The 13,128-nt window shown below is 41.3% G+C and overlaps 1 protein-coding gene across 3 annotated transcripts in view; it reads left to right on the top strand.

The window, feature by feature from the left end:
* The window catches only part of PIWIL2 (piwi like RNA-mediated gene silencing 2), a 45,122-nt gene extending 32,226 nt beyond the window's left edge, over positions 1 to 12,896 (top strand). For all 3 annotated transcript variants that reach the window (XM_081960737.1, XM_081960736.1, XM_081960738.1), the window contains exons 17-23: positions 506 to 607; positions 1,538 to 1,657; positions 4,009 to 4,097; positions 7,557 to 7,662; positions 9,619 to 9,872; positions 10,986 to 11,093; positions 12,270 to 12,896. In XM_081960737.1, coding sequence (XP_081816863.1) covers positions 506 to 607; positions 1,538 to 1,657; positions 4,009 to 4,097; positions 7,557 to 7,662; positions 9,619 to 9,872; positions 10,986 to 11,093; positions 12,270 to 12,426 — 936 coding nt within the window. In that variant the 3' untranslated portion in view covers positions 12,427 to 12,896. The remainder of the gene's footprint in view (positions 1 to 505; positions 608 to 1,537; positions 1,658 to 4,008; positions 4,098 to 7,556; positions 7,663 to 9,618; positions 9,873 to 10,985; positions 11,094 to 12,269) is intronic.
* Positions 12,897 to 13,128: the final 232 nt, after the last annotated feature.

The raw sequence follows: 13,128 nt of genomic DNA, 5'->3' as shown, positions 1-13,128 counted from the left end.
CTCCCCTCTTTGGAAGAGCTTTATAGCTCCCGCTGCCTTAAGAAAGTTCAAAACATCCTTAAAGATTCATCTCATCCTGGGCACTCTTTCTTTTGAACTGTTACCATCTGGCAGACGGTACAGGATAATAAAAACAAGGAGAAATAGGCTGAAAAACAGCTTCTATCCCAGAGCAGTACCTATATTGAATTCTACTGTATAGTGCAATATCGGGTTTTCAATTTCAATTATATAGAATGTAAAGTATGTTATGTTTGTGTTTTTATTTTTATAGTTATAATGTACACTGTATTGGGCATTTAATTTCATTGTACCATGTACAATGACAATAAAGTAAACAACTAACTAACTAGTTCACTGCCTTGAGTTGCATGAAATAAAAGCATGATGTAAATTAATAAATGACATTAGTTCCACCTCCCAGTATGTCTAACCCATAGTGGTATACTGGTATTTAATGGTCTTATTGCAAGCTGGTTACTTACTGTCCTTTTTCTTTATTAAGGGATCAATACAATTAGTCGTTTGTATTATCACAGGAAGTAAAGATGATTTGTACAGGGCCATTAAAAGGCTGTGTAATGTACAGAATCCGGTTCCTTCCCAGGTACGCCGAATAGTTGTCTGTCTCTTGAGCCTGTAAAAATGCTTGAATGGATGTTACTGATGGTGATATTACTTGTTTGATCACCTGCGCTTTTATGAAGAGCCTCTGAAGTGTCTTTGAGGCCCAACACAAGGTGTAACAGGAAACAGTTTATACTGTTTATATATACATAGTTCGTATATCAGCTTTGGACAGTTGTCTTCAAATATTAGTCAATGTTTAGTAACGAATGTCAACAACGTTTAGCTTTTCATTGCGAATTGAGAATTCAATAGTTTAATAAATGGATCCTTAGAATCAGATTTTTTTTAGAATGTAGAAATATGGAGAAAACCTGGTTAAACCCTATTTTTTAATAACTTAAGAGTGTTATATTGGGAAATATGTTTAAAAAATTTGTTGAATTGAGGCTTAATTTTTTGTGAGGGGGGAAACGGTGTTTACTTTAAGCCAGGGGTGTCCAAACTTGGGAACTTTAAGACTTGTGGACTTCAACTCCCAGAATTCCCCAGCCAGCCATGCTGGCTGGGGAATTCTGGGAGTTGAAGTCCACAAGTCTTAAAGTTCCCAAGTTTGGACACCCCTGCTTTAAGCAATAATAACCTCTTATTGCCTTGTAAATATATTAAAACTCACAGCTTGTAATTAGATGTGAAAAATATGGAATCATTTTGACTTTAGAACGGGCTGTTTCTAACTTCATAAGAAATATTTCAATGCTCTTCTGATTTTAGTGGAAGTGTACTAAAAGTGTACATTCAAAGCAGGGCTATTTTGAATTTAGAACTCTTCTGATGAAGTCAGGAAAGTTTAGCTCGAAGTGGAATGGCTTAAATATATTTTATGCAATAATCAAACTGAGAATTGTTGAAAGAGAAACATTTGTTTCTTGCCCGGGCATTTACTAATTCTAATCATTAATTGCTACAGGTTATTAATGTTCGAACCATTACAACACAGTATACTAAACTTAGAAGTATAGCACAGAAGATTCTGTTGCAAATTAATTGCAAGTTAGGTGGAGAGTTGTGGGGTGTGGACATTCCATTGGTAAGTAATACTGACATTATTTCTCTTCAGTGAAACTTAATTCAGTAAGAATGATAATTCTCTAAAATAATGTTGCATATTTTAAGTATGCATACGTGTGTCCTTTAAGTGGCACTATTAATATCCATCTTTTTCAGTTCCTTTCACTTCTCTAGACATCCCCCTTCACTTAATTATAACCTGCTGAAAGTTGGGAGCCTTGAAAATAATATGTTACAATCTCAGATGGAGAACAGTGGTCAGGGTCATTTCTGTCCTCTTACAGTTTTCTCAGATAAGATGCTTTTTCAAAAAGAGACAAGGGAAGATGTACAAAACATCCCACCAAAGAATTCAACTGATATGCTTAAAACACATTACCATATTTTTCGGAGTATAAGACACACTTTCCCCCCATAAAAGAGGATGAAAATTTGGGTGCATCTTATACACCGAATGTATCCCACCCAGCTGCCGACCCCCACCCTTCAGCCTTCACGTTTTATACCTGGTCCAGGCTGCAGGGATTGCCACAGACCATTGCTTCCTCTGTGGCTTCTGTTTTTGGCATCTGCGCGTTGTGTTTTCAGCCTCTGAACTCTCTGTTTGAGACCTGTTGAAGGCTGCGGGGATCACCAGAGCACATCGCTGCTGATCGCCACCTCCGTGTATCACATTTTCAACCTATGTGCGTCACATTTTTAGGTGGCAATGTGCTTTGGCGATCCCTGCAGCTTTGAACAGGTCTCAAATGGAGTGTTTGGAGCTGAAAACGTGAGGCGCGGAGGCCAAAATGGCAACCCGGAACAGCTGCTGCTTTGCCTGACCACATCTGCATTTCGCCTGCTTTACTTACTGGAGCTCCCTGCATCGAGCAGCTGTGTTTTTGAAGCTGCGTATCAGCCCCAACGAAGCTTGCATGCGCGAACACAACCTGCAAACTAATGTGCTGAAACTGACCAAGCTGTTTGCTAAGGACGCTAGCCAGATGGATGCTGGTAGACGGAAGCAGATTTTTTTTTCTTATTTTCCTCCCCCAAAACTAAGGTGCTATACTCCAGAGTGTCTTATACTCTGAAAAATACGGTAATATCAGCCTTAATCCTATCATCCATTATTGTTGGTAGTCATTACCTACTTATCCTCATTACCTGACAATAGCAGACAATTTTATGTACTACACTTAGGCCAGACCTTAGCCGGCGTCATTCAAGGTTGTCCAAGCCCAAAATTTCAAGACTGGTGACATAAGGGATTCTATTGTGAGCAGAGAAGTGGAGGACTCTTCTGGTGAAATACCTCTGGGCTAGCTGGATTGTGTTAATGTCCGATATGCAGTGTGGATTCCAGGCAGACGTCTAGTCTAAGTATTATTGCTATTACAGAAGAGAGCTTTCTCTTGGAATATGAAAAGTAGAAATGCTACCGTCTTTGGCAGCGTTTGCTGCCTGAAGTGCTTATACTTAAGAAAATGGATAACACATTAATGTATTTGAATAGAGAGAAAGTTATTTATCACATTTTGTTGTTAAACGTACCAAAAATGTCAGCTATGAAAATACCTTACCATGGTCCTTTTATGGAAGGTGATAAGAAAAGGGAGGCTCACTCTTACTGTAGTCACCAGGAGTCAAGATTAGCTTGAATTATTGGATGAGCCACGGGGAAACTCCCATGCTATAAAGACAAGGGCTCAGTATTGTGCAGAGAAGCAGAGCCCCAAAAGTAGCAAAGTAGGAGAGGGATCGCTGTTTTGCAGGCCTCTATTAAGGTTAGTAATGACAGGCCAGCTTGCTTGCTTACTGTTTTCCCTCCCGTATTCTCAAGTTGGATGCACAAGAGGGAGCTATCACCCAGGTCAGGGTTGTCCCAAAGGTGCTTTTTCAAGATGCAGTTGGACTTTGTTTTTTCCCCCCTTGAAAACGTTTCACTTCTCATCCAAGAACTGAAGAATCTTCTTGGATGAGAAGCGAAATGTTTTGAAGGGGGGAAAAGAAAATCAAATAAAGTCCAATTGCCTTTTGAAAAAGCACCCTTTTGTTTAATGGTTAGAACACCAGGCTTAGGGACCAGGAGACTCTGAGTTCTAATCCTACCTTAGACACAAAAGCCAGCTGGGTGACTTTGGACAGGTCCCTCTGTCTCAGCTCAACTTACCTCGCAGGGTTGTTGTGGGGAAAGTAGAAAGAAGGAGAGTGAGTTATGTCCACTGCCTTGAGTTGTTTATAAAAATAAATAAATGCAGGTGTAAATAAATGCAGGTGTAAACAAACGGGCAGGAAACCTTTAAGCACAGCTGTTTGTCTGCCTATCTAGCTGGATATCCCTTGCAGATGTGCATGTGTAGAGTAACACCTTGTTCTTCCTTCCAGAAACAGCTGATGGTGATTGGCATAGACGTGTATCATGATCCCAGCAGGGGGAAGCGCTCAGTTGTGGGCTTTGTGGCAAGTATCAATCCGTAAGTGTCCTCTTTTTTTAAAAAAAAAAAAAACTTTTAACACAGGAAAAGAACTACAGGCCTCTATCATTATTAAATTTATATATCCAGACCAAAATGGATTCTTACCCAAAAGACAAATGAAAAACAATGTTAAGATTTATTCTAGATATGCTGGACTACTATAAAGTGCACTCTGAAAACTTTTTGGCATTCAGATCTATGGGTCTATTTTAGGACACGGGCCCTTGCTTGAGTTCACATAGAATGGCTGTGGAGATTCTCAGTCCTCCAGGTCATGGTTGTCCCAAAGGTGCTTTTTCAGGAGGCAACTGGGCTTTCTTGTTCTTCTTTTGAAGACGTCTCACTTCTCATCCAAGAAGCTTCTTCAGCTCTGACTGGATGGTGGGGAAGGGAAGGGTTTACAGTCCTTGCAGATAGCTGGTCATTTGCTTCCTTTTAGAGGGTCCTTGAAGCCCTTGGAGGTTTATCTGTGTCCTCAGAGTCACCTGAGTGGTGCAAGTGGTTCCTGGAGTCTGCAGTTTTCCCTCTGGAAATCCATTCCTACTCCCACCATTCAAAGGGTCTTCATCCCAAATTGTGTAGCTAAAAGTCTGTAGAGATTCTCAGTCATTCAGGCCACGGTTGTCCCAAAGGTGCTTTTTTCAAGAGGCAACTGGACTTTCTGGGGGTTTTTTGGAAGATGTTTTGCTTCTCATTCAAGAAGCCTCTTCAGCTCTGAAGACTGATTTCCAAGAATTTGATACTTCTGGTCTTGAGGATAAAATATGCTGCTGGTGATTTATATATTCAGTTTTTTAAATTTGAAAACAATATCCTTCCTGTCAAAAGTTAGGAAGCAGCTTGGCTTATTTCTGAGCTAAGCTTAATCCACATATTCTCCTGCTCAGCCTTCTTCGCCACCCTTCTTCCTCGTGTTCCACCATCTGCTCATCAGCTGACTTCAGAAAGAGAATCCTCAGTCTTCCCTCTCTTGTCTTGGATATGGAACCAGTTACAGCAGGTCTTAATCCTGATCATTTCCCAGGAGCCACTAGCTGCACGGGGTTGGGGAGAGTTTTCTTTTCTTCCTCCTTTTGTTTTGCTACGGAGGATATTTAATAAGACGCCGGGTGGGAAAGGCAAAGGATCTACAAGTACGAAAAGATAAAGAGCACAGTGAAAATTTGGGACTAGCATTAAATTAGAAGGCCAGCAATTTAAAGAAGACTAATAATGACAGGTAGAACTGACAGTGAAGATATTGAAATGGTGGGTGGTTTCTGCTGTAAGGTCCAACCAGTAAAGGAACGAGCAGTCAAGAAATATGCAGCATTTAAGGGAGCAGTTAAGGCAACCCTGGGAAATATATTCAGATGCCATGATTGTCTCTATACCTATAAAGATCAGAGATGTGCAAGCCACGATATTTCCTATGACACTCTATGAAAGTGAAAATTGGATTTTAAAGAAGCAGGATAGGAGCGGTTTTGATGCTCATGGACAGCAAAAGAAAACAAACCAAGGGACCATTGAACAAATCAGTGGAGTCAATAGAGTTCCCACTCGAGGCACAAGTGACCAAGTTGAAATTATCCTACTGTGGACACACGACATGAAGATCCAGAGCTCTGGAAAAGCCCTGATGTTGGGAAAGCTGGGAGGGAAAACAAGGAGAGGACGACCAGCAACAAGGTGGACTCAGTTACTCTGGTGATGAGGGCACCATTGGGAAACCTTCAAGACAGATGCTCATGGCAAAGATCTGAATAGAATAAAATAATAATAATAATAAATATTTATTTCTTAGCCGCACCCTCTCCCGAAGGACTCGGGGCGGCGTACAACAAAACATAGGAAATAAATATATCGACATACATATAACAAAACATATACCAAGACATATACACGACATATACAAGGAGGAGGTGAAGTGATAGATAAAAACAAGTAAAAACACAATGTTTAAAAACCCCTAAATAAATTGAATGCAATTAAAATACCCCAAATAAAAAAACCCGTCAGGAGCGATATAGTTGGATCAAAGTTGAGCCAGGCCAGCAACTTGAAAAAGGTGGGTCTTGAGCTTTACACGAAAGGAGCGGAGGTCAGAGGTATTCCTAATATCCGGAGGGAGGTCATTCCACAGGGCTGGGCCCGCCACAGAGAAGGCTCTACTCCTAGGCGCCGCCCCTCGACACTGTCTGGTGGACGTCACCTGGAGGAGGCCCTCTCTGTGCGAGCGGATTGGTCGCAGGGATGTATGGGGTAGAATACGATCCCGCAAGTAACTAGGTCCTGAGCCATGGAGTGCTTTAAAGATTGTTATCAAAACCTTGAAACGCACCCGATAGACCACAGGAAGCCAGTGCAGCTCGCGCAGGAACGGTGTCACATGGGAGTACCTAGTACTCCCCATAATTACCCGCGCGGCTGCGTTCTGGACCAACTCTAGCCTCCGGGTGCATTTCAAGGGAAGCCCCATGTAGAGAGCGTTACAGTAGTCCAAGCGAGACGTCACCAGCGCATGAGTGACTGTGTAAAATAGAATAGAATAGAATTCTGTATTGGCCAAGTGTGATTGGACACACAAGGAATTTATCTTCGGGGCATAAGCTCTCAGTGTACATTAAAAATAATACATTCATCAAGAATCATAAGATACAACCCTCAGTGATAGTCATGGGATACTAAATAAGCAATCAAATCATACTAGGAAACTAAATAAAGCAATATAAATCGTAAAGATGCAAGCAGCAAGGTTATAGTTATAAATAGGAGGAGATAGGTAATAGGAAGGATGAGAATAATAATAATAATAATAATAATAATAATAATAATAATAATAATAATACAGTCTTAGTAATAGTTTGACAGTGTTGTGGGAATTGGCTGTGTGTTTAGCAGAGTGATGGCATTCAGGAAATAACAGTCCTTGTGTCTAGTTGTTCTGGTGAGCAGTGCCCTATAGCGTCGTTTTGAGGGTAGAAGTTGAAACAATTTATGCCCAGGTTGTCTGTAGATATTTTCACAGCCCTCTTTTTGGCTTGTGCAGTATAAAGGCCCTCAATGGAAAGCAGTGATATATGGACTTGATGATACATAATCAATGAGCTGAAAGGGATTGAGGATTATCTTGCATGAAGGGAGTAAGGGAGATGTTTGCCTAATTTTAAAATAAGTGGCAGAAATATTCAACCTTTTTTTTTTTTTTTTGCTTTTCCATTGTTTTCATTGGGTTTACACCCCAATAGAATTGTTTGGATTCCTTTCGTGGCTTTTTTTTTTAAAAAAAACCTCTGTATCCCTCGATTGACGCAAATTATTACTTAAGCGTTAACGGTGTTAAAAAGATTCCAAGGCTATGATGGCTCTGAAAAGCGAACAGTTTTCCAAAATAAAAAAAATTGGCTTAATGTTGAATTGTGAGGTTTTATGCTTTGAATTAACATGATTAATATCATATCTTTCTGCCACCAGAATTGTGACACGATGGTATTCCAGGGTTGTATTCCAGACGCCTCATCAAGAAATAATAGACAGCCTAAAAGTCTGTTTAGTAGCTGCTTTGCAAAAATTCTATGAGGTGAGAAATGAACTATTATTTTCCAGTTCTCTGGAATTTATAGAGAAGCATGTCCAGATTAACAATTTTGCATTTTTTTTTTAGAAGGTATACTTGTTTCATTGTGCTGTCTTTACAAGTAGTTCTAAACTTACGACCACAATTGAGCTCAGCATTTCTGTGAAGTGAGACAATTGTTAAGCCAGTTTTGCCCCATTTTACAACTTTCTTTGCGACGGTTGTTAAGCGAATCATTGCCCTTGATAAATTAGTAATTTGGTTGTTAAGCGAATCTGGCTTCCCCATTAACCTTTTTTGTCAGAAAGTCGCGAAAGGGGATCACAAGACCCCAGGATATAGCAAAGGTCATAAATAAGGCTAAAACATATAAAGAATGGTTGCAGGAACTGGGTACATCTAGTTTAATGAAAATAAGGACTAGGGGAGACATGATAGCAATCTTCCAATATCTCAGGGGCTGCCACAAAGCACCTGAAGGCAGGACAAGAAGCAATGGGTGGAAACTAATCAAGGAAGGATTCAGCCTGGAAATAAGGAGAAATTTCTAAGCAGATCTACTTGCCTCCAGAAGTTGTGAATTTTCCAATACTGGAAATTGATAAGAAGATGTTGGACAACCATTTGTCTGAAATGGTGTAGGGTTCCTTGCCTAAGCAGGGGGTTAGACTTGAAGACCTCCAAGGTCCCTTCCAACTCTTATTCTATTCTATTCTATTCTATTCATATGAACCATGGAGATGATGCAAAGGTCGCAACTATGAAAAACAGTCATAAGTCACATTTTTCAGTGTCATCGTAACTTTAAAAAGTCACTAAATGCACTGTCGTAAGTCGAGGGCTGCCTGTAGATGCAAACAGGAGTGCTTTGTAACAGGAGCTCAACCAGTTTCTTCTCAGTGACTCAGGGCAGGGACTGTTCTTCTGAATCCTTTTAGAGGAAAGGCTAGGATGGAAACTGGAAAAAGAGAGAGCGATTTCTTTGTTAAAGCTGGTCCTTTTCCCTCCTGTACAGTAGACCACATCCCAAACTTTGCTTATATCTGAGCAGTTCTTCCTAAGCGCAGGTGGACTTTGACTTATAATCATTTATTTAGTGACCATTCAAAGTGATGATGGCACTGAGAAAAGTGCATTGTGACCATTTTCCCCACATCCATTGCAGCATCCCTGTGATCAAAACTTGGCCTGGCAACTGATTCATATTTATGACAATTGCCATGTTCTGGGATCACACCTTTTGCCTCCTTCTGACAAATCAACACAGATGCCAGATTCACTTTACAGTTGTATAAGTAACTCTGAACTCGGGTGCTGGAGAAGACTCCTGTGAGTCCCTTGGACTGCAAAGCGATCCAACCAGTCAGTCCTAGAGTAGATCAACCCTGACTGCTCTCTAGAAGGCCAGATCCTGAAGAGGAAACTCAAGTACTTTGGCCACCTAATGAGAAGGAAGGACTCCCTGGAGAAGAGCCTCATGCTGGGAAAGATGGAGGGCAAAAGAAGAAGAAGGGGACGGCAGAGAATGAGGTGGATGGATGGAGTCACCGAAGCAGCAGGCGTGAGCTTAAATGGACTCCAGAGGATGGTAGAGGACAGGAAGGCCTGGAGGAACGTTGTCCTTGGGGTCGGGATGGGTCAGACACAACTTCGCAACTAACAACCACAAAGTAATTTAACTGCAGTGATTCACTTACCAACTTTGGAAAGAAAGATTGTAAATTGGGGGCAAAACTCACATAAGAACTGTCTCATTTAGCAACAGAAATTTGGCCTCAGTCCTGGCCGTAAGTTGAGGACTCCCTATAGTTTAGATTTTTTTTTCTTTTGCTACAGATCAGGCAGAAGAAAAAAGAGGACCAGTTCCACTTTGAGCAAGAAATCATTGTAATTTCTTGGATCAAATCTAGATATGAGCTGTTAGCTCTTTCTGATTGTTGAATGTTTGTTCTCTCGAAGGTCAACCATCATCTCCCGGAGAAGATCGTGATTTATAGAGATGGAGTTTCAGACGGCCAACTGAAAATAGTAGAAAGCTACGAAATTCCACAGCTGGAGAAATGCTTTGAAGCTTTTAATAATTACAACCCTAAAATGGTGGTGTTTGTGGTTCAGAAACAAATCAGCACCAACATCTATTCATCAGTTGCTCAACAACTTTCATCTCCTCCTCCAGGGACGGTGTTAGACCATACAGCCACCTCTCGAGACTGGTGAGTGAAAAAGCTTTCACCCAGCACTTCCCCCCACCCCAGATCTCCCAGTGCCTTCTGGAAACCGCTGCTGGGAAGTGGGGAGTTTAAACCCAAAGGTGCTTTTGAGCTGAAGAAGCTTTTCTTGGATGAGAAGCAAAACATCTTCAAAGAAAAAACGTGGTTGCCTGTAGAAAAAAGAAACAAACAAACAAAAACCCCTCACCTTTGGGACAATCATGACTTGAACGACTGAGAATCTCCATAGACTTGAGGAGTTTAAAATGTTTGTATTTTCTCCTTTCCTCTATGATAATTTTTTGTCCCCTATAGACACAGCTTGGCAATTAATGTAAACACTGGGGTTTTTTATTTGTATTTATTAGTTTGTCAAACATGTACAAGATAGCAGGTATAAATATAAACATGGACATGAACAAAGGAAATGAGTACAAATAAATGGGGACAGTCTGACAGGGATGGTAGGCACGCTGGTATGATTATGCACGCCCCCTTTATGGACCTCTTAGGAATGGGGTTTGCAGCAAACAGCCTGGCCAACTTCAGCACTGATTTAGCACAAGCAGCTGATTGGCAGTTGGAATATCACCAATCAGCTGTTCCAGGCTGCGGGGGTCGACTCCGGGCACCCCATTTTCGGCCTCTGTGCATCCCGTTTTTGGATTATTCCGGCAGTGAAAGGTGGCAGCAGTGATCCCCGCCACCTGGAACAGGCCAAAAACGGGGCGTGTAGAGGCCGAAAATGGGGAGTGCGGAGGTGGTGATGGGCGGTGGCAATCCCCACAGCCTGGAACAGCTGATTGGCGGTATTCCGGGAGGCCGATCCAACCTCCAATCAGCTGCTTGTGCTAAATCAGGCTGTGCTGAAGCTGACTAGGCTGTTTGCTGCAAGAAGGCAAATTGCTGGGAGGCAGAGGCCTAAGGGTGGGGGCCAGCGGGTAGGTGGGGCTTCGGCAACATTCGCTCTATAAGACGCACAGACATTTCCACCACTTTTGGGGTGGGAAGAAGTGCGTCTTATCGACGGAAAAATACGGTAATTCTTTTTCTGCTGACAGTGAAGTTGATAGAGGTTCAACTCTGTTCTTTTTCCCTTCGGTTCTTTCCTGTTAGGGTGGACTTTTACTTGATAGCCCACTACTCGCCACAAGGTTGCGGCATCCCTACTCACTACGTCTGTGTAAGGAATACAGCCAATCTGACTCCTGATCACATGCAGCGGTGAGTGTTATGTTATCCCTCCGTTTCAGATTTTGCTTTCTGATTATACAGGAGGCAGAATAGGAATCTAACGAATACATAAAGCAGGAAGTACTGAATGCAGCAAAAAGATGTTGGAATTGTAATGATGAAAGTTAGGAATCTGCTTCATGGGGTTTTTAATATTTTCTTAGAAGCCGCTGTGTGTACAGCTTTGCTTCATAGTCAGTGCAGCAACCTGACTGAAAGGAGAGAGAAATTAGGACTTTCTTACTTCTTGGTTTAAAAATCAATTTCCCGGAAGGGGAGCCTCTAGCTGCGTTATGCCTTTCTTTGCAAGGTGGATGGCCCAAAACTGTCTCCTAGTTGCCTAATTGCCTGGGGCTTCCATGCAGCTCTTTGGCCAATATTTTTCTTCTCAAGCTTGAAGCAGGACGAAGGTGTTTATACACAGGTGAAATGCATACCAGTTCGGGATGGTTCACCCGAACCTGTAGTAAGAAATGCTACTGGTTCGCTCGCACAGGTAATAAAAATATTGATATACTTATATTCGCTAGAAATCGTACGGCATAGCTGATTGTCACACAGCTGATTGTTGGAACTTTTAAAAAACTCTTTTTAGCATTTTTTTTACTACCAGTTCAGCTGAACTGGTAGTAAAAAAAAATGCTTAAAGTTTTTTTAAAAATTCCGACGATCAGCTGTGTGACAATCAGCTATGCTGCCTGATCGTTGGAACTTTGTTTTAGCATTTTTTTTACTACCAGTTCGTCTGAAAGCAGGAAATCCAGCTTTCTAGCGAATCTAAATTGCACAGCACAGCAGTCCGCCCCCCCCCCCCCCCCCCGCTGTTCTACTTTTGCAGACTCGGAAAAGGCTTCTTAGCGTCTGCGATGCACATTTGAGCGAAGCAAACTGGTAGCAGACTTCAGAGCATTTCACCCCTGTGTTTATATATCACTTTCTTTCCGGATGGAGTGAGGAATTTCCTTTGCAAGGGGGTAAAATGAATCCAAGAAATAATGGGGAAACAACCAGTTTTTCCCCTTTCAGCATTTAAGAACAGATACTGATTGGAATATATTGGAGTTTAGAGATTTGTCAACCCAAAAGAGAAAATACATTATGGATCCAAGTTATAGAAGCAGGCATTCTAATCCAGAATTTCCTTCTCGCATTCCTGTTTTTTAATAGGCTGACTTTCAAACTTTGCCACATCTACTGGAATTGGCCAGGAACTATCCGAGTACCCGCCCCGTGCAAATACGCGCATAAGCTGGCTTTTCTCTCAGGGCACGTTCTCCACCACGAACCGTCAATTGAGCTGTGTGACAAACTCTTCTTCCTGTAGCTTCTGCAGTGGGCTGCCTTCCAAGAGAGAGCGGGAACTGAGAATTGCCCTGTTCCAGCCCTTCCCAGTTTCATCACCCACCTCAACTGGAGACTCTGTTTTATAATAATGTTTATTTGGTCAAGGACCAGAAAAAAAGTTTTTAAAAAATTACCACACCATAGTAAAATAGAAAAGGTGAAAGAAACGCAAATAAAAATGTGGCTGCTCTAACAGCACACTATGCAGTAAAATATATACCATCATAAACAAAATAAGCCAGTATGTGTTAAATCTAAAATGGTAAATAAAACCAAAAAAATATTTCTATAACCAGTTATGCCTTATTTTCATTGCAGCAACACAGAATTTGGCTATTGCATAGGTGATAACGGGTTTCAAATTTTGTAGAACATGGTTCATACAGAAATTGTCTGGTCTTCCTGGAAATTTTTATTTTATTTTTATTTATTAAATTTATTTACCACTTATCTTGTTTCGAAGTGACTCTGGGTGACTTAAAGCATAAATTTACTTACTTAAGGGCAGACTATATGCAGCCGCCATGTCTCTTAGAGCAGGGGTGTCAAACTTGATTTCATTGAGGTCCGCATCAGGGTTGTGTTTGACCTCAGGGTTCCAATTCTCTTTCTAACATCCTTAAGCAATTCTCAAGATCTATCCGTAAAGTTTCCAAAAGATGACCTAATTAATTTATGAGCC

This window comes from Natrix helvetica, assembly GCF_964273705.1.
Source record: "Natrix helvetica genome assembly, chromosome: 8".
Taxonomy (NCBI): Eukaryota; Metazoa; Chordata; class Lepidosauria; order Squamata; family Natricidae; genus Natrix; species Natrix helvetica.
The sequence above is the reverse complement of the archived record's forward strand: the minus strand, read 5'-3'. Positions and strand labels throughout refer to the sequence as shown.